Raw genomic sequence first — 27,808 nt, forward strand, 5'->3', positions numbered from 1 at the left:
GGTTGAAGTTTTTAACTCGTTTAATCAAATGATTTGGATTTAATTACTCATAGCTAGATCCGGCTAGTAACTATACTATTGTTAATTTGTATCTTTCTACTGTTTTAAAGGTTCAAGTGTTGTTCATTAAGAATATGACAGCTAAACTGTTTTTATTTAAGCATCAGAATATGTCTTGCTTGAATCAGTTACCCCATTCAAATTCAATTAAGTCTACCTCTAGGTTTTTGCGAGTATAATTTAAACTGACTTGAGATCTGTTCTTTAGAGCTGCTCTTCTCTGCTCTGCTCCGTAGTGTGTGAAAGCCTAGCACTAATCCGCTATGCTCTGCTGTGCCAAAAACTCAAAAGAATAGGGCATTAGGGTTAAACTAGTCATTATTTAGTAATATGTACTTTCCCCAATATCAATAAAATATGTAGGGAATGTATTTTATGAGATGGCACTCACCTCTATTTTTAAAGTGCCCCCACTTCCTTTATTTTGAATTTTTTTTGTTCACCTTATAGGCATATAATTTTTTATTTTTTTTTTTCGATGGTTAGAGAGCTACAAGGGTGGGGTGAGAATCGATCTCATTATCATAGTCATAGAATTTTGAATTATGTTTGATTATGCTTAACCAAAAATTCATCCATATCTTTCTTAATTTCTTCATTTTTCCCACAACCAAATGTTTAAATTAAAAACTTAACTTACTATAAATAAACTGTGTGTTACACGAGCAAAGAGACTTTTTTGACATTTATCTTCAATTAGATAAAAGTTATCTAATTTGTCCATGAAGAAAGTGAGTAATTTTAAATTTGACTAATTTTATATGATTGTAATACAAAGTATTTTGTGTACATATATAATTTATGTGATAATTACTCAGTGCAAAATCTATAGATATTCAAAAATTTGATGGTAACTTTTTCTACACAATCACAATACATTATGCAAAAACTTAACCTTGATATGTTACTACCAACTTAAAATCAAATTAGTCTGAGTTTCAAATTAGTAGGTGTATAAATTTTTCTAAACTATACCCTTAAGGTATTCAAGTTTCTAAGGTGTACCCATGTTTTTTCAAGTTTCTAAACTGTGCCCTTCATCTCCTTATCAATACTAAAATGTACCCTTATTAGTTGTTTAAAAGTTATTTGAGAGTGTGATTTCGTGGCTTCAGTTTTCATTATTAGGGTTACGGTGGCTAAGATTTCTTTCTCCTACCATTTCCTTACCTTTTATCATCTTTCTATTAAATTTATAGGTGACGTGGAAGTCCCAAGGAGGGTACCATTCATTAATGGTAGTGAGTTGAGGGGCACAACTTAGAAACTTGAAAAAGCATGAGTACGCCTTAGAAACTCGAATACCTTAGAGGTATAGCTTAGAAAAACCCAATTATTTTTTTTCCTATCGTTTAGCGCTACCCCTAGTTTGAAATCCTGGATCCGCCACTGCAGACTAATACGAAGCATTAACGAGTCAATAGCTAGTATTATTCCTCTTATCCAAAAAAAAAACTAGTATTATTCCCAGCAATGACATAACACTGGAAATATATACAGTATACATGCACCAACCATTAATACGCTGTATAAATCTAGAACTTAGGTATTGTTCAATGCACTGCTGTAAATTCCTGTGAGCGACCAATTTGGTTAACAACAAATAGATATGGTTGTAGAAAATTTTCTAGGACCTACGTCACTGTCAATTAGCTTACAAAATTTTTCTTTAAGCCCTTCTTTTTACTTCAACTACTCTCAGAGAACCTTAAAGGACCTATTCAATGCCTTCAAGATCTCAAAAACACCTATCCATTACATGACCTTCAAGTAATATATTTCCCGAGCAGAAGGGCAAAAATGTCAAAATTAATATTGAATAAGAAAATTATGAGGGAACCCAAAAAATGTTTAGTAATGAAAAATAATGCAATTAGTGTCCGATCAGTTTCGAGCCCAATGCTTGTATAGGGCAATTCCTAGTCCACCAAAAGCTAATGAACAGGCCACAGCCATAGAAAGATTAATGGGTTCAACATCAGCTGCCATGCTCCTTTTCCCCTCATTTCTTCCTCGACGAGACTTCTCCCTCTCTCCCAAATTCTCTCGAAAAAGAGTACAAAGATTTTCCAATTGATGCATAATTTGACGCTGTCCTCGTGCAATTCCATGTAGCTTAAGATAAAAAGGACCACAAACCAGATTACAAAAATATCATGTGAGCAAGAAAAGTGTTGACAGAAGCATTTTCATTTCAAGTCTAACTTTACTTACCTAAGCAATGTTAGCATGTAATGCATATTATGCCAACACAGGTTTAACAAAAATGTTCTCCATAGGTACTTTCATTTGGTTGATGAAGAATTACTCCACAATTTGACAGGACAAAAATTCATTTATATAAGGAATGGATGGTAGGTGACATTAAAATGAAATATTTGTTCGAAAAAACTTGAACCAATGGTCACTTGAGGGGGGAAGATGCACAACTCTACCGACTGTAGCACTAAACAGAATAAAAAAAGCCATCAACATCATTTAGAGATACCAACCCATAATTAGAAATGATACTAACCAACTCACTACCTCAAACCTTACCCAGCAGAACAGAAAACTACATGCAGATTAAAAAGCTGAAAATCACAAGGGATACCATACCAACTTACCTCGTCTATTAAAGGTGACTCTTTATTCAACTGGGAAGATGATGAGATACTTGGCAAAATAGAGCCAGTCAACGACCCATTGCTCAAGCCAGATACAAAATAAGATGTTGGGGCAGAGCCATTGCAGGTTTCAGACTGCAGAATCATATTTTGCTGGCTGGGAGACAATTTCTTGACCATTAATTTAGAGCTCAGCTCTTCAATCCTTGATGTAAATTCGTCCATCCGATCATTTAATGTTGATATCTGATCTGACAGTTGTGTAACAACTCCCTAAAAGACATGTCAAAAAACAAATGTTATAATGTACGAAAATACAATTAAGTTGCAGAATAATATCAGGCTAATTGACCATTACCTTATTTTCCAAAGTTGCCGCTGATTCACGATTTCTCTCATCATATCTTCTGGTACTCACATCATACTTAGAAGCATTCTTGTCTCTTTGATTAGAGTACGAGCGTGACATACCACTGCACCAATGTTGAATTTTGCGTAGTTAAAAACGACCATGCTTTCTTAGCTAACAGAAAGAGCAAAGTCCATAATACAAATCAACAACCATCAATTGTCCCCCCCCCCCTCTGGTTCCATATTATGAAGCACATCGCTCTTACAGAAAGAAAAATGCTAGAAAACTCTTCATTTATTATTATTTTCTAATCAACACTTCAAAGGTCACAGAATAAAAGACACTGCAATAGGCCAATAAAACTAGAAAATGATTAAATTAGCTATCACTGCTTTCAATATAATCAAATATACGTAGTATTAATACAAAATTTGGCAACAAATGTCCATGGCCATATAATAAAATGGTGATTTGGGTATGATTCCATTTACGGTAGTAACTTCGGTTTTGGTACAGCCTAAAAAAATTGGTAGTAATAAGAATTATGTTTTTACCCACAGAAAAAGACGAGAAAGTCCATAAGAAGCACAATGGTCAAAACTCCAAAGTCTGTTACCCCTTGCTATATATTTCAATGTGTCTATCCAAGGGACCATAAAGTACACTGGTTCTAAGTAATTGCTTTGTAATTTGTAGCTTATAGCTATAATGCATTCGTAAACATCCAGAAGTACCTTTGGTGGTTTTCAAAAGTTTCTGATTTTTCCTAAAGCATTATTATCTGCCCTGTTATAAAATCCTTTGGCTACTGTCAGACTTAGAATTTTAGCTTTAGTCCTGGATCTGCAATTTGCTGCCCCAAAAACCTCGTGAAAATTCATACAACAACAACAAAGCTAAATATGTTTCTAATTATATGTTACGATAGACAGAAATGGAGGGAAAGGAAGAGAAGAGAAAAGAAAGGATGCATCATCCTTTGTTAGGATAACTTATGCAAGGAGGGAAGGGGAGGGAATTGTGAGGATCCATTTTCCTTCCCCTTTAAATAAACCAAATCCTTCCATTGTGGGAGAGATTTGGAAGGAAAATGGAAGGTCACCTTCTCCCTCCCCTCCCCTCACATCCCTTTCCCTTCCCTCTTTTTCCTTCCCCTCTCCTTCCCTTCACTATTGTTATCCAAACATAATGTAAAGCACAGTCATCTGAACTGGTAATACCAAAACAATTTGACCCAAAGAAAGTAATCTTGACAAGGTGAGAATGGCTCATAGTTGATAGCAAAAACTCAGCTCAATCTACATGCCTTAAGACTGTTAATAGTAACTGAGTCAGCATTTTTATTAGTAGCAGCAACATCTAACCCTCCCTCCTCATCCCCCTCTCTCCTACACACACAAAATGCAAAGAGAAAAAAAATGGAAGGCTAAGTAGACATAAATGCATGAGAAAGGAAACTCCAAAGGAATCACAATAAGCAAGTAATAAAACTGTTTGGGTGAAGCTTTTATCAACACATACACCAGGATGAGCAACATTTTTTAAGAAAATATACCACACCTTTTAAGGTTCTTGTGCCTCCATGCAATCCTATCAGCAGATGCTCGAGATAGGGCTTCTTGGGGACTAGAAACCCAATCATCATCTAGGCTGAGCTTTGTCTTTAAATCTTCTGGTAGTGCCTTAAAGATGCACAGGCAAAACTTAAAACCTAGCAACACACTAAAAGAAATACATAACATGACTATCATTTCCATACCATGACTTCTTTCACAAGCTTCTCAAGTTGAATTTGCTCAATGTAAGTGCGAGGAATGTAGGATCCTTCCAATCCCAGCTGCTCAGCAATAGATCTTACAAGCAAGCGATCTCTTCCTTGCACCTTAACAGATAATAAAACAAAACGCCAAACAAAAATCCTCACATAAAACATCCAATTGAGCTGAGAACCAATATATATGTGTACCCAATTTGGGCTCAGTTCAAGCTTATATAAGCAAATATTTCCTTATTTTAGAAATGATCAAACCATATCATATCAGATTTTTTTATTTTTATTTTTATTTTATTTTTATTTTATTTTATTTTATTTTATTTTTTTTGCAATTACTTATCACTAAATATCTTTAATTCTGCAGTTTAAAATTTATAAAAGTTTCATATTTGGAAAGTAAGCATAAATATGAATCTAATGACAAATAAGGTCCAACTTTAGTCTAATCTGGAAATAAGAATCAAATGAGAATTTCAGACTTATATATATATATATATATATATATATATATATATATATATATATATATATATATATATATATATATATATATATATATATATATATATATATAGATGAGTGTCTAAAGTCTAGACAACTAGTATAATTCAATTGGTGGAGAAGTGCTTTAAGTCAGTGTTACCCTAACTTTTATATGGAATAGGACCCCCCTCTCCCCCCCCCCCCCCCACACCCACCCAAAAAAAAAAAAAAAAAAAAAAAAAAAAAAAAAAAAAAAAACACTTTGTTACTGTTGACAGTAACAATTTAGTTTCAAAACAAGATATGTTGATTCCATTGAGTTGGGACGTTACTTATTAATCTTGGTTAATACAATGAAGAGTTGAGATAGCTTTGCATATTAATTAAAAATTATCAAATAAAACAGAAATTCATTCAAATTAAAAATAGTAGTGAAAAAGAATTACGAATATTTTATTAGACAGTACCTGGATATACTGACGATTGAGTTGTTCCAACCAATCAATCTTCACAGTCACCCTACCATCCGTGAACACATGGCTGTTTCTTTTGAGAATAGTGGCTATTGTATATCCCAGGGCCATGAGCCCACCAAGAAGACGCACGCTGACTTCAAATGTTATCCTAGGTGATATGATGAATGGATTTTCTTTTAATACTTCCTGAAGTATCCAACTATCTCATCAGAAAATACATTTTTTTTAAAAAAAAATTGCAATCCCCCAACATTTTCTTTACAATTAGAAGAGAAAACACAAAGAATTTTCAATAATGACATGCAAAAATCAATTTTTTCTTTTATTTTACAAATCAATTGAATTTCAAACGGTCAGAAAGTCCAGGACAAAAATAAAATTTAAGATGGATCAAAAACTAAACTTAAGATGAATTCTACATCAGAGAATCATAAGTCCTATGAGGAATTGAGGATAACAAAAGTGAACCCAGCTTGCTAGCCAGACAACAATATGCAAACTTATTTCTATGTAAAAGTGTGTTGCATCAGGTACTCAATGGTTCTTGACGGTCCTTAACCCTTAACACATTTTAAAATTCTACACATCCTTTCAGCAGGCCGTTAACCAAAGATACAATCCCATAACCAAAGATACAATCCCATAACCAATGCTTTTGTTTTTAGGATCACATAGTTTTACTAATTTGCTTCACATTATATGCGTAAATAATCATGTATTCCCTGACTCTTGACAAACATGTGATAGTCTGGTATACCCCGTAAAATGCTCATTTTCACTTCCCTAAAATTTAAGCGAGACAATAGAAGAGCTAGAAAAAAAAAAAAAAAAAAAAAAAAAAAAAAAAAAAAAAAAAAAAAAAAAAAAAAAAAAAAAAAGGAAGAATTCAGGTTCACTTTGATACTTCATCTCATCTTTTTGGTTTTGTTTTTTCCACTTCTTCGACTGCAAGGGTACATAGCCATCAATCTTAAGCCACATCCCTTAATGACCAGCGAGAAATTGAATCTACAACTATCTACCTGTCTACAGCACATGATATATATTCATCTGGTCAGGTTATATCACTTTTCCCAGTTCCTCTCATCAGTTTGTACCTCCAAATTGATTAATGCCAAGCAAGGTACTTTTGAATTTTATAAAGAGACATTTGTAAAGTAAGAAATTCAATAGCTAAAATAAACTTTATTTAATCCACACAGCCATTGCAGTTCATCTAGGGTGAGAAAATAGGGGAATAAACAAAATAATAGAAAAGATCCCATAACGCTTCAAGTGACACCTAGTGCACATGACTTGAAAAAAGTATTCAGTTTTCCAAAATAACATGCCACCTTAAATACTTTTAACATCTTCACAAGTGCCTCACAATTTCACATAAGACACAGGTCACCGATATTAAGATAAATAGGTTAGAATAACAGACCTCAAACATAAGATTGTATTTTCCATCTTTATTTCTCATTCTAAGATATGATTGGCATGATTCCGGATCTTCACCAGGTGGTAAAAGATATATATCATAGGTCTGCTCAACAGATTCCTTCAGATTCTCGGCCAAAACAGTTTTAATAAGATCTTCTGAAATAGACTTCAACGACTGTAGAAAGGGAAACGCTTAAGTGATTGACCGACAGCAGTATAAATATATCCAGGCATTGCCTAAGTCCAGCATCGCAGTATGTTAATAGGCAACTGCTAAGTAGGAATTACCTTTAAGATAAAGGTAGCATTCTCAAATCCAGTAAATGGATTGAACTTGTTTTCAATCTTTATATGTGCTGTTTCTAAATCTGGCTCGATAAAAGCCTTATACATTGGATAGACCTGTACAGGAAGGCATTAATACTTCAGAAATGCAGGGTCTTTACAGATATTTAAATAAGTACATTATAAAGGCAGAGTAAACAAACTGTTTCAGATATTTGCTGGATGATCTCCTCTGGTTCTTGGTCAGCACGTTGTATATCTCTTAAAACTCGTTTAACAAGGTCATTGTGAACTCCACCAGTCACAGAGACCCGTAGGTCTACTAAAGGACGCAGTTTTTCACTTAAAGCATATATGCCCTCGATTATCACAATGCGTGAGCTAGGAGCTTCAACTGTCCTGCATTAATTTGCATCTTTATGAGTTTTGATACATGAACAGCCAAGAACTTTGGGAAGTGGAGAGGAAAGTGCCACATTATGATATAAGTGTATCTACTTACAGGTCCAAGCCATTGAATAGCAATTAGAAGCATCAATATTGAAGCAGAAGGCATATGTAACTAGTACACTTAAAGAAAAGATTACTCTCTTATGAGATATTTCATGTTGAAGCAATAGTATATTAAACAAATAAAGTAATCTCCAAACAAAGGAGATGTAGATGCAATTATACAGCTTGATATATTCCCACTGAAAGTGGTTTGGCGAATAAGATTGTCATGTATTTCTACAATTTGTTCACTTGAATCATACAACAACCTCAGCCAGGATAAATTAAGCCCCCATTTTTATTAAATGCTAATTTATGTTTCCTTACCAATTGAGAAGCTTAATATATAAGAGAAATTATTGCACTTTTCATCTGATATGAAACTCAAGTTATTCATAAAAGTAGAAGAAGAAAAATCATTAAAAAAAAAAAATTGTTGGCATGATATCACAACATAACATGACACTAAAAATCGTAAGATTGATCATATAAGGGTTTATTATAGAATCACTGGTTGGAAGCCTGAATGCATATTTAAAAAACCACATCTATCAAAAATCCTGCCATAAGAGTAACAGGTCATCTAGACCCAAAAAAAAGTCTTAGAAAAGAACCTGTATCCTACACGGGAGCTTGTTTTGAAATCATAGATAGGCACCTTGACTGCCTTTCCAGCCTTAAGGTCATTTATATTCTGAAGCAATGTATCAAAATCTGTCAAACGTGGATCTGTTCAAGAAAAATATCCACATAAGAACAAAAACAAGTGTCAACCAGCAAGTCCCGACTACAAATAATGTGACAAATTGGGAGTCTTTGAAGAGTGACAGCCATAAAAAGTTAACATCACCACTGATTGTCCTCCAAATATTTGTCGATATGCACAGAGCAGATCATACAAGAGGTCTAGAACTAAAATTTACTATAATACATTGTTATTACCAATAGGTTCTCTATGTTTGTCTGCAGAATGGATTTTTCAACACGCACAGAAAAGAAAGATCTTACCAGAGGTCTAGAATTAATATTTACACTAATACTTAGCTATCTAAAGCAAATTGCAAGCAATCTTCCCCCCTCCCTCTAATGTAAACCAAGAGTTGCAATGTTGAGCCATGTCAAATTCAAAGGTCAAATTCTGTTTCTACCTATTCTACATCAACTTACATCTTCTCAAGATCCTAATTATACATATCCCAGAGGGATCAGGTTGTAATCATTTTCAGGATTTTTAACAAATTTAAACCAGCACCCCATATAGTCCCCAATAAAGGGGTGTTCAAGATCATGTCGGACAGACAGAAAGTATTGGTTCACTACACATGACACCATATGAACAATATGCTCCTAATATCTTACATTGCGTACAGTGATAGAAGAAAGAAATGGTATGTAGAAACATAATGCAGCAAAGAACCGACAAACTAATCAAGATCAATGCATTGCAACAAAACAAGGTGAAATGAGACAAAATTGTATTCAACACCCAGTCAAATAGTGTCTAGTATTGTGGATGGAGATCGTAACTCATCTGGAAACCGTATTTGCTGAGGAGGCATATATTATCAGCATAAAATGATTACTAAGAACAAGATGCATTCTAAGCACATGGAAAACTAAGATATCCAAAATACTTAATCAAGCATTTGCTAATAAGTTATTCTTCTTTCATAACTTATGTAGGTATTTCATGGAAATAGTAGTGGAAAAAAATATTACCATCGAAATTGCCATCAACTATTCGACTAGCATCATTGTAATTGTCCATTGATATGACGACAATGCTTGGCATAAAGTTCAGAATTTTCTCAGTAAAAACAGTTTTGCCAGCTCCAGATGGACCAGCTAATCCTACTAGGGTTATTCCTTCATTTTTTTGAGCCAGCAATTGGCATGCACGAATAACCACAAAAAATCCTTTCTCAAATGACAGTGATGCCTTAATTGGAACAATCTCATAACGGCCAGTATCTTTTCTCTTGCTTAATCGAACTTGATCCTTTAACAAGCCTGCCTTTCTATGATGTGACCCAGAATTAGAACCATCCTCAGCCATTGACAAAATCTAATTTTCCTGCAATCCTGAGATAATTACAAAATGACAAACACATCCAAAATTGAATATATTATATGAATAACAATCTTGGTTGCCCACATATGAAAAATGTGAATTAAAATAATATCACCATTTATAACATGCTTAATGAGAATATAACTAATTGTAAAACCAGCTTCATCACTCATCAGCTAATATTTTACTAGCAATAAATCTAAGCAACCACCAAATCAACAATATTCTTCCTAGATTGGTTTTGGCATTACAAAATATTATAATTTCGCGTTATTTCTGCACCGATACCTCAGATCATCCACAAAGCTCAGAGATAAACAATACAGAACCAGTGCATACATGTTATGACCTCGGAACAATGCAGAACAAGCTGCACATCATGATACCCAAACAATTAAATAAACACAAATTTACATAAAACAAACAACAACATACCAACTTGACTACTTGCAACAACAACATTAACAACAGCAAATGATCACACAAAACCAACATTCTACTTATCAGACTGTTGTGATAACCACATTTAAATGTCTAAAATAAATCATGAACATAAAAATTAAATGATCTTATATTACCAAAACACAAAACTAATGATCACCCAGATGAAATTTGACCAATATAAACACACCCAGATGCATAAAATTCACAATTATTGGAATTATCAGCCAAAAACATAAATATAAGCCAGCTTCAAATACAAATATGGATCTAAAAAACTCCAAAAATCCATAAAAAAATATATATATATTAAATAACAAAAACAAAAATTAAAAGCATACCCAAATTACATAAATGAAGTAATGAACAAAAACCAGATTATAAAAATTACAAATTCAAGCAAGAATTTACTTACCAAAGTAGGGATATTCACTAGCAAGTCAAGTTGTGTTAACAAAATTAATCTCGGGATTTGGGCTTTTATTAATATATTTTTTTCTCTAGTAGAAAAAAAAAATGATATTGTGAGATATTTTTTCAAAAAAAATCGATTAATTAAAGCCGAAAAAATTCTGTTAAATAGATGACTGAGGAAAGAGAGGCAAAAAGGGTGGAGAATTTGGGCTTTGAATGCCGAAGAGGCGAGAGAAAAAATTAAGCCTATTTAAAGCGTTGGTGTAAATAATCAAAAAAATATAATTAAAAATTAAAATAAAATCTGTATTTTTTTTCTTTAAAAAAACCAATAAAATCTGTACTTTTTATATTTGAAAATAATAAATTAAATTAATTTGGTGAGTTAAATATTGGTTTTTTGGGGAGTTTATTAAATTTTTAATAAAAAATATGAGTGTTGATGTTTCAGCATTTCATAGGAGGAAGGACATGTGAAGCTATCAATTACGAGTTGAGAATCAAGGGCGGTTGGGTTACGTGGAATAATAATTAATGTGCATTTCTTGTATTTTTAGGTTTATTTTTGTTTTCTTTCTATACATGGAAATATATGATTTTGTGCCTTAAGGTTTAGTTATCCATACATCTTGGGGAGAGAGAGTAGATGAGTGATCTCCGTAACTAGAGAGCATATTATGTACACTCGGGTGTACAGTATATCCGAGGTCATTTTCTCATTCAATTAACAAACGAGTATAAATATTATTTGCTCATTTTTTTATTAAATTAGCAAATGACTGCGGGTGTATGATATACCCGAGTGTATACAACAAATTCTACGGTAATTAGGACTTTTCAAAAAGTATAGTAATTTAATGTATACAATATCTTGAGTTTAACTATTTAGAAAATGGAAGTATCAAATTGGTAGATTTAAAGATATCTATTTGTGGATATAATTCATAAATTTATATGATAAAAGTTTTTAGGAAAATGATAAACATTACGTAAGAAGTTCATAAAGGAAATCAAGTTTTTAATTACAGGATGAGCGTACTTTGTAATTATCTTACTTTCACAAATAAATCTTAGTTGGAATAAGATTTTCTAGAATATTTTGGATTTATATTGATTTTAAGGTTTCTGAAAATTATTTTTATTGATTTGATGAGGAAAAAAAAAAAGTCTCAAACTATATATACGAGTTCTTTGCCCGAGCAACGCTCGGATATTCCCAGGAAAAAAATTATATTTATATATTACTTTGTATTATTTATAGATTATGAATACATTTTAATATTTTATTTTCCCCTCGAAAAAAAAATATTTTACTTAATTAAAGTAGTTGTTATTGTTCTATATTTAGGTTGTGTATTCTCCTTTTATTTTCTTTTTAAATCAATTATCTTATTATTGTTGAAGAAAAAAAAAATTTAAAAACAAATATTTTAGCGGGAAGATTTTTAATATGAGCGTGACACGTGTACTTTGGGGGATAATGCTGGTGATTACTTTAGTATATAGTACTAGATAATACCCGAGCTATGCTTGGTTTTTAATATTGGTAATTGAAATTAAATATAGAAGTCTCATGAAAAATGTGGTCTAAAAGTCCATCATAATAGATAGGAAAATTTGAATTTTAGTACCTCAAAAATGGGGGTAATTGAATTTTAGTACCCATCTAAAATTTTATTTTAAATAAGTACCTCCAAAATGACAAAACTATAGGTTTCAGTACCTCCGTTAGCATTCTGTCAACTTTGTCGTTAGTGGGTCCCATTATCTAATTCTTTAATAATTTAATTTATTAAAAAAAAAAAAACATTTAATTAAAAAAAAACTTAAAAAATAATTAAAAAAAACTTAAAAATAAAAAAATAAAAAAACTTAAATAAAAAAAAAAAAAGCTCAACCCTGCCTCCCCGCCACCCACCCTGCCTCCCGCGCCGACGCCACCCCCCCCCCACCCAGCCCTGCCTCCCTGTGCCGACGCCACCCCCCCACCCAGCCTGCCTCCCCGCGACGACGCCACCCCCAAACCAGCCTTGCCTCCCCGCGGCGACACCACCCCCCACCCACCTGAAAACCACCACATCGAAAACCCCCTCCCTTTCCCGTCGTCGATTTCCCTCCTCTTTCTCACTCTTGGCTGCCTCGAGGTTCCCGAAAACCACCACATCACCCCTTCCCCCTTTCCCCCAAATCAATTTTTAGGGTTTTAGGGTTAAATTTTTCGGTTTGTGGGTGGCGGGTTACGGGGTTTGTGGGTGGTAGGGTGGTGGGTTTCTGGGTTCGTGGGTGGTGGGTTTAGGGGTTCGTGGGTGGTCGGGTTGTGGGTTTTGGGGGTTCGTCGGTGGTGGGGTGTGGTGGGTTTCAGGGTTCGTGGGTGGTGGGTTCTTGGGGTTCTTGGGTTTCTGGGTTCGGGGTTCATGCCTGGCCGCGGCGCAGCTGCTGTGGCTGGGCTTCGTGCCTGGCCGCGGCGGCAGCTGCTGTGGCTGGGCTTCCTGCCTGGCCGCGGCGGCAGCTGCTGTGGCTGGGCTTTGCTCTAGGGAAGGGGAAAACAGGGAGGGAAAGGGAAGAGGTGGCCGGCGCCGGTGCCAGGGGAATTCGGCCACCAACAGCCGGAAGCCGGCGCCGGCGCTGGTGTCAGTGGCTGTTTTTATTTTTTTTTTATTTTTTAAAGTTTTTTTTTTTATAAAATGTTTTTTCTTTTTTTATTTAATAAATTAAATTATTAAATAATTAGATAATGGGCCCCACTAACGGAAAACTTAACGGAACTAGACGGAGGTACTGAAACCTATAGTTTTGTCATTTTGGAGGTACTAATTTAAAATAAAATTTTAGATGGGTACTAAAATTCAATTACCCCCATATTCGAGGTACTAAAATTCAAATTTCCCTAATAGATAATTATATGGTAAAGTTTTTAGACACATTAATACTTCTAAAAATCTAAACGAAAAAATAGAGTTTAGGAGGGAAAATTCCCTCCAAAAGAAACTTTTATGCAGTTTAGGTATATAGATATTTGATAGATGAACTTAACATTTCAGTTTGAAAATTTTTCATAAGGTAGCGCCACGTGTACAACTTTTAGAAAAATATGACATCAGCGGTTGCTACTTTAGTACTTCCTCCGTACTATTAATATTGCAACAAGGAGGAAATTACGCATCCCAATGCACATTTTATATGCTAGATATCTATAATTGTGTATGAGTAAAAATTATAAAAAGTTGATATTGTGAAAGTATTTTATGAGACGAATCCATCAAGATCTCACATGACTATAATTTGCATAATGTATAAATCATATTATATGGTCAAACAAGACTGATGAATAGTGCAAAAAGTCCATTGTTGCAATATTAACAAAACGGAGGAAGTATTAGTTATAGATTTAGATTCTTAGCCCTTCCCCGATTGATTCTTGTTTGATTTTGTTAAATTCGTTTCCATTATCGTTTATTGTCAATTGTAGATGTCGTATGACCTTATATTAATGAAATTTACTGTCCTTTAGAAAAAATAAATAAATAAATAAACGTCTATTTTCTTTCAAATCACATAACTTTTCTTATATTCATATGCATAAAATCAAAATCATTAGCACATTTCCTTTATTAACTCATTTCTCTCAACATTCTCACTAACACATACCCTGTTTCTTTAGTCCCCATCAGAGGCGGACCTTCATTGAGGCTCACATGGGCTTGGCCTCTGAAAGCTTTTTTTTTTTTAAAAAAAATGGTCTGTTTGACAAAGAAGCCCAAAACAAGAAAAGCACCCCCAATTACCACATAAGATTACATATTAGTAAAAGAAAGAGTTTCTTTTAACAATTTGATAACTAATAATGATAAAGTGGGCCACTTTTACTGTTTTATTATTACTAACTCTCCTTTCTCTCTATCTCTATGAGCATGCAACACTATTGCAATAATAGAGTTTTTTTTTTTAACAATTTGACAACAAATTTGTGAATGATTGTCCATTCATGTTATCAAAATTTACTCAATATATAGTATTGAAATTCTTTAGTTATGTAAAAAAATTGATTTTTTCCCATCAATTTTAACGTAAATCAAACATTATACGGAGTACTATGTATATCATATATAAGGTCAGACACTACAAATCATAAATGATTATAAACACAAAATTTGATATTACAAATTTTCTTGTTTATCACATACGAGTAATTGCTTGGTAAGCCAGTAACAACCAGTGTTATACTTTGTCACGTCTCATAACATGAGCCAAACTTATCAGATATTTGCTTGGTACGAAGTATTAAATTTAATTTATTTAATGTGTGTGAAATGCTATGATGTATATTGTACAATAGAAGATGTTAAGAATTTTTGGCCCCTAATAAAAAATGTTTCAAGATTCGCCACTGGTCCCCATTACATATTATTTGAATGACCCGAATGAAATAACATTACTCTTATATAAGGATGTTTTGTTCAAGCTTGATAACGCAGAAAAATTATGGAAATTGAAGAATTTATTATAAATATAAGTAGAGATGGTAATTACACTAAACTAGTTAGTTACCTCCGAATTATGATCATATTAAATTTATTATAGTAGCTTTTGTGCCTAAAAAAGCTAGTGTTTGTTTGGGCTTATTAGTTATTAAGGACGAATAGGAAAAGCTGTTAATAATAGCTACAAAAAAGACAAGTTGAACTTGATTCCAGAAATGACAGATACTGCAATAGGTTGTGACAGGATTAATCTTACTAGTTACTTTATCTACCATAATCAGTGGCGGATCCAGGATTTCTAGCTAGGGGTAGCACTACGCAATAGATAACGTATTAAAAAACAGTGAATAACTAGAACTCATAAATTAGTCGTTATATAATATAATATACTTCCTCCGTTTTATAATGCTTGCTCCACTTTTCATTTCCGGTTGTTTTAAATACTTGTTGTCTTGCTCCATTTTCTTATCTCGAAAGCTTTTACAATATTTAATTCACTTCTCTTAACTAGTGGGATCTAATAAAATGATTTTTTTTTTTTAATTAACTTTGATTCTCTCTTTTGTAATTTACCTTCTACTAACCCAACTACCTCTATATTTCAGTGTACATGCATTCAGACTTTTTATGCAACATTCCGTACCACCGAACCATCGCACAATACTATGTAGCATCTTACAAGGAATAATATATATATTGAATAACTGATGTTGTGTATTGAACACTTTGCCATTTTTTTTTTGAGGGGTAGCACGTGCTACGTGCTACCCCTTGCCTCTATGTAGGTTCGCCAGTGACCATAATGATATAATGTTTTTTTAATGCAAAATTTGATTGTAGTACATGCTATCAGACTAAAGATAAAAGGTAATGGTTTCTATTTTCCAAATTTACAATAATATTAGTAGAATATGTGATGTTTTTCTTATTTTCAATAGTATTTATGTTTGTCGAATAGAAAATATGTTATTAATTATTTATCAATTACGTTTAAAATGAGCTGTTATATTGAATATATTCATTTGAACTCTTTTTATAAAAAAAATTCAAAAAATTAATGATTTTTTTTTTTTAAAAAAGTAATACAGTTGAAAATTTTATCTGTTAGCGTTTTTTCTGTTTGTTAATATACAGATATAATTTTATGTAATTTGTTAATTATTAAATATTTTAATATCATTTGATATAAATATTTTATATCTTATATATTTTTAATTAACTTTATTTTTAAAACTTATACACTTTATAACAATATATTCATATAGTTTTAAGTAATTTATTAATAAATAAGTATTTTAATATAATTTGTTTATTATGTTTTATATCATATATAATATAAGACTTTTTTTAAATAAATATATTAGATAATTTGACACGTGTTCACTTATGGCCACTTGAAATAATTCCATCCAAAAATCCATAAAATACTGATAAAATTAAATTTTTCAGTTTTTTTTTTTTTTTTTTTTTTTTTTTTTTTTTTTTCTATTAGAATAAAATTTTAAAATTTTGTAATGTTAAAATTAAATTTTTTTTAAATTTATGGTGTCATTTTCATATTTTTATACACTTTGATAATAATGTATTCGTAAAAAATAAAACCTAGCTTGAATTTTAATTATTTGTATAGAGTAAAATATAAATTTTAAATGATAGTAGAATTTTTATTCAATAAATAAAACCAAAATGATAAAGTATAAAGTATTTTTTTATGCGTTAAATCATAAATCAAACAAATTTTTCTATGTCTATATGAAAAAAAAAAAAAAACTATTAGCATTAGCACATTGCTTTTATTATCTCATCTCTCACAACATTCTCTCCCGTTTCTTTAAATGCAATTTAAATTATTTGTATAACCCGACAGAAAAAAGCATTTCTCGTATATAGAGATGTTTTGTTAAAGGCATTGATAAAATAAAGAAATTATGGAAAAATGAACACTATATATATAGAAATAAGTAGACAGTAATTATTCTAAAAATAATTGGTTATCTCCGGATCGTTATCGTGTTAAATTTAATGTAATAGATTTTGTATATAAATAATGTGGTGTTTGTTTACACGTAGTGATTAGGGCGAAAAGCCGTTACTAGTGGCTACAAATGTAATAAATTGTCTCTAATTCCGAAAATAGCATTGGATACAACAACTCGAGACGAGATCAATTTTTTTTAGTTACTTTGGGTATCATAATGCTGGATTGAATGCGACTATTAAAAATTATATGTTATCATATTAAAGATAAATGGTAAAATTATATTATTCAAATTTTCAATGATATTTTTATAATATGGGATGATTTCTTAGTTTCAACTGTTTCCTGTTCATTCAATTGTTTCATGTTCATCGGCCAGGAAATGTTATTACTCATTTAATACTTAAATATAAAACGACTTATATATTGAATATTGAATTTATTCATTTAAACTCTTTTCTCAAAAGTTTTCAAAATTTAACAAAACTTGACTTATTAAATTAATGGATTTTTAAAAAATAATTAAGATTAGAATATTTTATCATTTATAAAATAATTAAGATTAGAATATTTTATCATTTATCGTTTTTGTTGTTTGTTAATACACTGATATAGTTTTACGTAACTTGTTAATAAATTAATATTATAATATAATTTGATTATGTATGTTTTATATCTTATATATTATATATAAACTTATATTCAAAAACTTATACACTTTCATAGTAATATACTCGTAAAAAATAAATTCTACATGTATCAAATATTGTTTTGAGTTCTAATAATTCGTACTATTTTAAAATATAAATTCTAAATGAGAGTAAAATTATTATTTAATGAATAAAACCAAAAAAATAAAGTATAAAGTATTCCTTTATGCTTTAAGCCACACAATTTTGCCAATATTTTTCTATGCATAAAACCAAATTCATTAGCTCATTCTCTTTACTATTTTTATTTCTCTTAATATTTTCAACATTTAATTTTTAGTAAATTCAATTATATTTTGAAAGATATTTCATGTGACTGACGCACAAGTAAAATACTTAACAAAGAAATCAACCGAATATATTGGCTTAGAAATCAACCGAATATATATACTTTTATAGGATTAACTTGTATCTTAGCCAAGAATGGAGAAAAGAAGGTAAGGTTATATGTATTCTGATGGATATATTGTTGCGATGTATTTAGAATATCTGTCTAGGGAAAAACCTTATTTACAAGTTATAAATTCATATCTTAAACCGTTTTGCTTACCTTGTTTAAATTTTTAATAAAAAACTAGTAGATTACGCGCGAAATAGTATAGATGAATCCAATTCTAAATTGATGTTCGACATGAATTTATTTTATTTGTATGTAAGCCGAAAATCGTCTTAATTGAGTTAGAGTAAAGATGTCCGAAATATCTTAAATTGGTTTGGTAATTGTACTTATATAAGTAATATAAAGTCTTGAATCGTAAATACGATATTAAAATTCAAAAAAATATATTAATGTAAAGCACACGTATTTGTATGTGTATATATGTGCAATATATAATATATAATAAAATATGATGTTTATAGGAATTTTAAATCCTTATAAAAAATTTTATAATATGTATTTTTAGTTATATATATATATATATATATATATATATATATATATATATATATCAACAATATGTTTTCTTTTTGAGCCCGTATTCAAATAAATGAGACTTTTTATTTTTTTTAATAACTTTTCCCTATAATAATATTCTAATACTTAGAGATCCTTACCTTTTGATTTTTTTTTTTTAAAATTATTATTTTTGAAAATACTTGGTTCCCACAATTTACCTTAAAAAATAGCACTCACCATATCACTGAAAAATCATAATATTCTTTTTTGTCTAGAACTGGTTAGTCACTTCTGGAACGTGATCATGATGTCAAGGTTAATGTAGCAGATTTTTTGTATAGAGAAAGTGGTGTTTGTTTGATTGTAATTACTAGGGACGAGTGGGGTAATATGTTATTAATGGCTACAAAGAGGATAAGCTGTCGTTGGGTTACTGAAATGGCAGAGGCTACAACAGCTCGACACAGGGTGAAGCTTAAAAATTACTTTGACTACCGTAATGATATGCTCGAAAGCGACTATTTGAATGTATTATAAGATATCAGATTAAAGATGAAGGGTGATGGTTCTACTTTCTACATTTACAAGGATATTAGTAGAATAAGTAATGGTTTCTTAGTTTTAATTGTATGCTCATTTAGCTGTTAGATATAAAAAAAGCTCTAATATTGAATGTATTCATTTGAATATATATATTCACATGCATAAAACCAAAACACATTAGCACATTCCTCTTATTACCTTATTCACTAATTTTGCTTATGTGACAATTTAAATTTTTAATTCAAAAAAGAAATAACAAATCTTGTTTTTTTATTGATTAAATAAGTCTTTTGGCTATGCGTTTATTTAATATACTCGTTCTGTTTAAAATGTTAGTCACATTTATAGTCGTTTAACTATAAAATATTATGGGAAATTAGTCATATGAGATTTAGTTTTATAAAATCAAACTTTTACAATATTTTCTAGAAGAGATTAAAGATATTTGCGTTTAAAAATTTGCATCCATAAATGTAAAAAAATAATTATTACTCAGTTTTTTTTTTTTTTTTTTTTTTGGTTTTTTTAGAGAAGATAATTATTGGTTTTAAAAATTAATTTAAATTTTAATTATTCTCAATTTGTTGTTTTTACTTATGTGTCAAAATTCTTAAATCTTATTCGTCACTTTTGTTTAGGTGCGAGTAAATTTTTTAATTCTAAAATAAATTATTAATCTAATTTTTCATTGGACAAAATAATACCTTTTCTTATGTGGCGCGCCAAATTTTCCCGAAAAATGCCTACTTTATTTATATATATTAGATTTTGAGAAATAAAAATTTCACTATCTAACATTTTGTACAAATAGTTCCTTATAAATTGATCAAATACTCATAATTTGGAAAATTCCACCTATTAGTAGTTGTTTGAAAAAAAATTTGTTTTCTTTCATCATTTTTATTGTGGCAATAACATTTGAAAGGATGATGAGTATAAGATGGAACAGAAACGGTTTTGAAGGTAACCAAAAAAAGTTGAGAATTTTGTGAAATCTACCATAGTATATTATTATGTAATTGAACCTGTCTAGATTAAATTTTGTTTTGTTATCATCTAGATTGAATTGTCAAAGGCCTCTGTTATTCTAAGGAGGTAACTATGAATTCTTTCAACATTGGTTGATGCAGGGAGATTCAACGTCGCGTGCCCATTCAAAATCAAACTTGCATCGATGACCCTGTAAAACTAAGCCTACTGAATGCACAAGTTGTCCATGAATGAGTTGAAAAACTAAGACAGTAGTTGACAAAAGCAGTAGCAAAGTAGTTATTAATGATCATATAGATTTAGTTAAATATAACATGACCCAGGCATTGTAGGTTCAAAATTTTAACATCTTTTACACATTTCTGATTTCATACTGAATTGATTCCGAGCATTAAATTAAATCTCTTGAACTTGGTCACAAAACATGACTACAAGGTCCAGTTAACACCGAAAACTCATTCAGTGTGGCTCAATGAGTTGATAAACCTGCAGTTGTTCCTGACTTCTCCATTGACAAAACTATCAGCATTAGTAATGTTTCCCATCTTCACCATAGATTCGGCGAACTGCTTGAAAAATTGCAAGGGATCTTCTGCATATTTTCGCACTAGGTACTTGGTTTGGATCCCAAACATGCTGGAATACATTTCTTGATCCGAGTTCAGGAGCCCCTGACCTTTTAGCAGGATCTGATAGTATGAGTTGTCGAAAAGATCAGGAGTTTCGTAATCTAATGCTGATACATTATTGTTGTTACCCCCTACTGCAGGACAAACAGATCTTAGGTTGCTAAGGTGAGCCTCTGACAGAGGGTCTTTTTCTGATGTCAAATCGAAGTCTCCATAGATTCTTGCCCTGAAATTCTCACATCGTGCCATTCCGATGGTGTGAGCACCTACAGATTCAATACATAGCAATTCATAAGCTATCATGATCAAATTTCAACTTACAATATATTTGGGATCTTTAACCAAATATTTTGTACAGAGCTTTGTTACTAGTAATTAGCAGGCAGCAGTAAACAGGAAATGTATTGTGCTATTCAAAGTTCGAATGAACTAACCTGAGAGGGCTACCATATCAGTGACAGACAGACCCTGATAAGCGAACTTTGAGATGAGGGAAAGAAGGCCTTCGTTAGCACCAGGAATGTTAGCCTCGGCTGGTTCAGGGTTTGTACTTCGAGCATCCTTCCTTCCCAACGGAACATCCCAGTAAGGCCCTCCAACCTTCAGAAAAACAGCACAATGATATCAAAATTCTAAATTGCCAAAGAAATGAACTAGTCACAAGCTCACAATTACTAGCACATTGTGACATAAATTCGTAAGCTTTATCATTTGTACTAAATTAGTTACCAAAATAACCGCGTCCCTAGCTGCAAGAGTGAGGATATCAGCACAAGAAACGACTCCAGGACACTCAGACTCCACCATCATCTTAATCCTATCCATAATCTTAAACCCTCTTAAGGAATGCTTATTTTGACTAGCTTTCTTTTCTCCTTTAAGTGTCAACGTATCATCCAATAGCACTGATCCATCGCACCCCTGTAACCAAATTCACAACACAGTCCATCCATACATAATTAATTATCATCAAACTTGTACATAATATATAGTTTATAAAAATTCAAATCGAAGGTGCTCAAATCTAGACCAACCTGAACAAAGCAATCATGCATGTGTAAACGTACAATAGTAGCTGCATTACGAGGGTCAGAAAGCACAGCACACTCCATTTCTTTCCTTACAATACTAAGCAATCGAGGACACGTAGACTTGTAATATTCCAATGTTAAAGGAGGGCTAGATGTATCAGCACTAATCAAGCTTATCGCCGCCAAAACTAACAACATGACTACATTTTTCGAAACATCAGTTAGCGCCATTTTCGCTACAAAATCTATTGTTTTGTTTTCTCAAGGGAAGAATGAGAGACAATGTTAGAGTGTACAAGTATTTAAGTGTAAAGAATGGCGGCCTATGCTTTAATTTTATATACAACTAAGTTTGTCTTGTAATTGTTAATTACTGTCATGTTAGAAGCTAAAGTTAAAGTCAAGAGAAGATGCAACTAATATTAAGGTAGTTGAGAACACCCTAATTCAAGTTATATGTACAAAAGTGAAATAGATCAAAAATAACAAAGAAAAAAAGAAAATAAGAGCATTATTGAATGTCAAAGATTAATTAATTATTAGAGGGTAAGTCACCAACTTAAGTATATGATTTAGATAATTAGTTAGGATTATGAAGTAGTACAAATTTTGAGAAAACCTTAAATTTCTTCGTCGTTTTGTTGTCTGAGGATCATGTGAAAAAGGTTATTGAATCACTGAAGTATCACTGACTAATTAAAGTTGAATTTAATTAATTAATTAATTTATTTATTTTTAATAACTCCATAGAACTTACTTCTACTTCAGTGTTTTTATTTTGCATGAAAATATGATGCAAATGAGTTAAATTGCTCTATTTGTACGGTGTGAAATTATTAAACACAAAGAAGAGTTCTATTACTTTCAAATTTTTTTTATAGAATTAATATTGTAATATACTGGTGTTAACTCAAGAAATTATGTCCTGATTCATGAGTACTCAATTCGCGCTCAATTTGAAATAAATTTTGTTGATACTGCTAAATAAAAAGGTTGTTTTCACATCCTCAACTTTACCATCTCATAATCATGGGATCTAGAACTTTTTATGTAAGATAGGGTTTTTAAGTGTAGTAGAATATTATATGAAGTACTCCATATATACTACTCTGTAACATATATACAAAGTATTAAAAACCGTTCATAAGAAAGTACAAATATCACGGGACACCTTTTTAATGAATAAAAAACATGTTAAGTTAATAACTCAAGTACTCAACTATGAACATTACTTTTGTATCAAAAAATAAGAGGTCGAAAAAAATGATGAGTAATTTCTAAAGACAGTAAAAATGCTTAATATAGATTTGAATCAAAGATGAAAGAAAATTATTAAAGTTAAAAGTCTCACCGCCTTGTTATCTATAAATTCTTCTTTCATACTTAACTCCAAATTTCTTTTTTTTTTTTTTTGAAACGACTTAACTCCAAATTTCAAATATACCTAACTTGGATTTTGGATGTATTTTTTCATTTTGTGTGATTATTTTTCATTGGTTCATTACTGTACCAGCTTAAGGCACCAATAATTAGCATTGAATCTATTCTTTTCTTGAGAGGAAAGTTAGCTAAGTAAAAGACGTACTATTATGGTGAAGAAAAACTAGTACTTAGCTGAAAATATAGATTCCCAAAATTAGGTCACCTGACTGCTCTGCTAGTGGAAATCAATCCTGCTGTTCCTATCATATTCATCCTTTTACTACTACAAAATTCAATTAGACTTTAAGAGAGTAGAACTATTCAAACATACTCGTAAGAGTTTATCTAGAAGCAACCCAAATAGAAGTCGCTTTCGCTGTCGAATTTCTTAAGCTGTTAACTCTTAAAGATGAAGGAAATGAGAATGAATAATATGGTCAAACTAATTGGTTGTTAGACCATGGTCATCAAAGCTGAAGCCGAGAATTTGCATCCAAAAACCGGTGCCAATGGAGGGAGCCAGAAGCATAGAAGTTACACACTAATTGTTAGGATCATATTCCGTTGTTTCATTTTCTTAATTTTGCAGACAAAAAAGTTTACTAAAAGGTTAAGCAAAATTAATAAAATACTGAGCCAAAAAGACTAAATGGCAACATTACCAGTGCATAATATACTTGATGTATCCTCAAAAATCAAAATGTGATAATTTTTCAACCTAAAGCTTAAAATTGTTCAATGACTTTCTTTTAGATGGAAATATGAAGTATATCTAACACAACTACAATGAACCTTATCAGGTGTACAACTCTGTATCAAGCAGAGGATTCTTAAGCCAACTAAACTTCATCTCATTTTCATAGCTTGAAGAAGAGAAATCAAAACCAGGCAAGATATCCTTTACCAGAAGAGATCTAACCAACTGCATCACAGGTATACCATAATCAGGCCAGGAAACGCACAAAATACCTCGGATATTCTTGATCTGGCATCGGGCCAACAGAGCAGCAGCAAGACCGTCCACCACACTTCCTGATGGGAAGTAGTCCATGTCCTTCAGAAGGGATGGTCCACTAGAGGCTTCACCAGAAACTTTTCTTTCCGAGGATGTCTCAAGCTTGTAGGCCACAGTATCATCCCTTGATAACTTCCCACGAAACTTCTGTATCTGAACAGAATCTAAGACCAATACCCTCTCTGGAACAATCTTTTCAGTGAGAAACAGTTTTGAAACAGCATGACATCTCTCTGCAGGTACATTAAACTGTACACAAACAAGGAGGACTAGCTTTTCAGTATCATTTAGTGAGTAAATATTGCAAGATTTATTCTTCAAAGAAGGTGCAATGGTGTTTCCGGAGAAAGGAATTTCAGGGAGAATGAGTGTTCCTATGAGTTTTTTAGAGGACACATGATGAAATATATGAAGAGATGGGGATGAAATGGCAAAGATAAGAAGTGAAGGACGAAGAGTTTCACTAGTATAAGGATCTGTGAGCACGATGAATGGAGTTGGAAGTGAAGGAGATGGAGGGACAAAGATGTTGAGATCCTCATCAGAGAACCTTGAAGGAGGGGGAATGTCAGTCAGCACATCATCCATGCCTTATAAAACTTGAAATGGTCACTCTGCAAATTGCAACATTGGAAAGTTAGCAAAGCTCAAAAACTTAGTGGCTAAGGGATTTATCAAAGTAATTAATAAAGCACTAAATTTATAGCATAAATCAGATTTTATAAAGTAGCAATGGTCATATAATAAAGATTAATCATTCCCTTTTGTCATAATAATCCCTCCAACCGTTAAAAAAGTATACATACTGTATAAAGTAGTCACCTTTGCTAAATTAGAATAAGCGAACATAGCTTAACTTCTATTTCACACCTTTATTTTTTTACTTCCACCAAATCATCATTTAATCTGTACTCCGTAGCATTTTGAAATAACTGACTTCATACATTACCATAGACATAGAGCCTGAAAATTCTTTGACAAGGTCTAAAAATGGATAACTTCACAAATAGTCATCTGATGAAGTATAACACCATAATGTTTATAATTTCCAATACACTTTTCTTTTGTTTGATCTGAGTGAACTTATCAGGGTTCAGGGCTGGTGAGTGGTGACTAATAACACAGAAGATATAGCCCAATACCTTAACTACTGTGAATGCAAAACCTAGTTGTTTAGTTGACCTACACCAGGGAGAAGAATACAGCCAAATAAACCTCAATGACTCAATCAATAAAGTGTATTTGGGCAGTAAGCTTTTGATTGCTCCTTGGAAATCTCAATATTATTCTTCACGTCCTGAATATCTAAATCTTGTCTAATGTAACCAGTATCCATTCTGGTTTGATGGCAGGCAGGCAGCCATATTTAAGGGGTATAAACAATAAAGTCATGACACACAAATTCTTAATCTAAGGAACTCATAAATTCTATAGGCAGCTTGTGTTCATATCTGTAAAAGATACTCTACATTGTAGCAATAACTATCTAATTTCAACCATCTTAGAAAGGCACAATATTTACGAATTTATTGGTTGGGGCACTTGAAAGGAACAGCAGTGAACTTGCGCAATTTGTTCAGAACAGCACCTCCACCCAATAGGGATAAATTCACATATACTATCACATCCCTGGACCTTTTATGTAATCGTATCTTCATCAAACTTAGCGGATAGTGAACCTTGCGGTCAGTAATGCTGTAGTCAAAATAGCCTAGTGAATCTCTCCCATACATCCTCTTTTTCCAACAATTCTTGCAGTTCTCATCAAAATTATATGTCCTTGAAGATTTGCAGCTTAACAAACCTAATATCACAGCCTAAAATATGATCTTGTTGAATTATGTCTCATACTTATCTCATTAATTAATTAGAATAAATCAAGCACCTAGGCCCTAGGGAATAGACTCTTTGCTAGTGCAGACTGCACATGTTTAATCCCCCACTACATCACCCTGGTGGAAGACTAGAAGCCAATTAACAAGGATTTGATTGAGAAAATTCTGTCGAAAAAATCAAGTGTACTTGAGCAAAGGAATCTGTGAGCAAACACATACCACCCTCCAGGCCTACAACATCCTTGACCACTACATTAACACCAGACTTGCAAATGGCAATGCATGTTGTAACACGTGTGAACTTTACCGTTACATACAAGACAACGGTAACATTCATTCTAGCACATTTGCCACTATCATCCTCACTAGGGCTACCAACGATGAAATTAATACTGGTTTTGTTTTGTTTTCTTTTCTATTATTATGCTTTATATTGTGTGTGTACAAATCAATATGCTCCTTATAACTTGATCACCCTCATCAAAAAAGTAGGAACACACCAACAACACTCACTCCAAAAGTAAACACAAAAGGTGAGATCATTCATTGTAATTATACTCCGTAATTCAACGCGACTAGAGAACTACGCAGACAAATAATAACTCCATACCTTCTAAAACTTCATCTTCAACGCTTCTAAAATTTCTTATATCTCCTCTAAACCACCTCACATGGAACCCAATCAAAAGCGCATTTCGAGATTTGGAAGCCTTAGGCTGGTCATTTTTATAAACCCTTAATTTCATTTCAAACCCTTCATTCTGTCATCAACAGATTCCAACATTTTACTTTCACTAATTAAAACTCAACGCAATTTCAGAAATTTTCTGCATAAAGAAAAACCTATTTACACACATACCCAATTTGAATTCAAGCTGAAACAAACTTTTTCTAGTGTTACCTGAATTTCATTGTACCACAAATTGTTCAAAATAAACTAATCATCAAAACAACGAATTACCCCAATCTTCCTAATCAGAAAAATCAAGTTTACATCTCTTTCTTCTTCTTCAAGATACATAAAAATAAACAACATTTACATAAATTGATCGACTGATTTCACCCAAATCATAAAAAACCCTAAAATTGAGATCGAAACTACCTAAACAACAGTGAATGTTAAATTGAGGTAACATTGAAAACCTTAAATACTGAATTAATTGAAAATGAAAAGAGATTGAAGAGAGAGAAATACCTTGAGCTAGGGTAAGTTTTCAACGGTGCTTATGACGGCGGAGAGTAGAAGAACACGGCGGCCGGAAAAGAGAAGACGACGTAGAAGAGTTCAGTGGAAGTGGAACGGAAATGGAGTACGGAGTTTAATGTTTTATTTTGGAGTATTTTTTGGGGATGGGAAAAGTGTAGCTACTCTATTTCTTAATTGCAAACTTTTTTGT

The 27,808-nt window shown here is 32.0% G+C and overlaps 3 protein-coding genes across 4 annotated transcripts; all 3 read right to left on the minus strand.

Annotated features, from left to right (window-relative positions):
• Positions 1-1,861: 1,861 nt before the first annotated feature.
• On the minus strand, positions 1,862-11,170 carry LOC145558471 (inorganic pyrophosphatase TTM2-like). 2 transcript variants are annotated; one of them, XM_081619733.1, is made up of 12 exons: positions 10,881-11,170; positions 9,673-10,027; positions 8,568-8,682; positions 7,665-7,860; positions 7,465-7,578; positions 7,178-7,351; positions 5,743-5,937; positions 4,778-4,900; positions 4,579-4,700; positions 3,025-3,139; positions 2,667-2,939; positions 1,862-2,175 (listed from the first exon to the last, which is right to left on the minus strand). In XM_081619733.1, exons 2-12 carry the CDS (start codon positions 10,007-10,009, stop codon positions 1,945-1,947), a joined length of 1,995 nt encoding a protein of 664 aa, XP_081475859.1. In that variant the 5' UTR covers positions 10,010-10,027; positions 10,881-11,170; the 3' UTR covers positions 1,862-1,944. The 2 variants fall into 2 exon arrangements, with proteins under 2 accessions (XP_081475859.1, XP_081475852.1); XM_081619726.1 differs by having other exon boundaries at positions 9,673-10,035.
• Positions 11,171-20,759: 9,589 nt separating this feature from the next.
• LOC145613994 (peroxidase 11-like) lies at positions 20,760-22,448 on the minus strand. The gene is made up of 4 exons (XM_081669028.1): positions 22,143-22,448; positions 21,838-22,029; positions 21,543-21,708; positions 20,760-21,374 (listed from the first exon to the last, which is right to left on the minus strand). Exons 1-4 carry the CDS (start codon positions 22,368-22,370, stop codon positions 20,935-20,937), a joined length of 1,026 nt encoding a protein of 341 aa, XP_081525154.1. The 5' UTR covers positions 22,371-22,448; the 3' UTR covers positions 20,760-20,934.
• A 1,658-nt stretch (positions 22,449-24,106) lies between these two features.
• Positions 24,107-27,784, minus strand: LOC145614069 (uncharacterized). Its single transcript, XM_081669085.1, has 2 exons — positions 27,607-27,784; positions 24,107-25,190 (listed from the first exon to the last, which is right to left on the minus strand). Exon 2 carries the CDS (start codon positions 25,162-25,164, stop codon positions 24,358-24,360), a length of 807 nt encoding a protein of 268 aa, XP_081525211.1. The 5' UTR covers positions 25,165-25,190; positions 27,607-27,784; the 3' UTR covers positions 24,107-24,357.
• Between the last annotated feature and the right edge of the window lie 24 nt (positions 27,785-27,808).

The sequence above is a fragment of the Chenopodium album genome, chromosome 1 (assembly GCF_948465745.1).
Source record: "Chenopodium album chromosome 1, dcCheAlbu1.1, whole genome shotgun sequence".
NCBI lineage: Eukaryota > Viridiplantae > Streptophyta > Magnoliopsida > Caryophyllales > Amaranthaceae > Chenopodium > Chenopodium album.

What these genes read in the sequence shown, in the direction of transcription:
- LOC145558471 (XM_081619733.1), bottom strand. Translation starts at nt 10,009, where the DNA reads ATGGCTGAGGATGGTTCTAATTCTGGGTCACATCATAGAAAGGCAGGC. An exon ending in TCCAGCAAATATCTGAAACA is followed by an intron (nt 7,579 to 7,664) that starts GTTTGTTTACTC and finishes CTTCCTGTACAG; the next exon opens with GTCTATCCAATGTATAAGGC. An exon ending in CGGCAACTTTGGAAAATAAG is followed by an intron (nt 2,940 to 3,024) that starts GTAATGGTCAAT and finishes CATGTCTTTTAG; the next exon opens with GGAGTTGTTACACAACTGTC.
- LOC145613994 (XM_081669028.1), bottom strand. Translation starts at nt 22,370, where the DNA reads ATGGCGCTAACTGATGTTTCGAAAAATGTAGTCATGTTGTTAGTTTTG. An exon ending in TGCATGATTGCTTTGTTCAG is followed by an intron (nt 22,030 to 22,142) that starts GTTGGTCTAGAT and finishes ATTTGGTTACAG; the next exon opens with GGGTGCGATGGATCAGTGCT. An exon ending in TGATATGGTAGCCCTCTCAG is followed by an intron (nt 21,375 to 21,542) that starts GTTAGTTCATTC and finishes TTGAATCTGTAG; the next exon opens with GTGCTCACACCATCGGAATG.
- LOC145614069 (XM_081669085.1), bottom strand. Translation starts at nt 25,164, where the DNA reads ATGGATGATGTGCTGACTGACATTCCCCCTCCTTCAAGGTTCTCTGAT.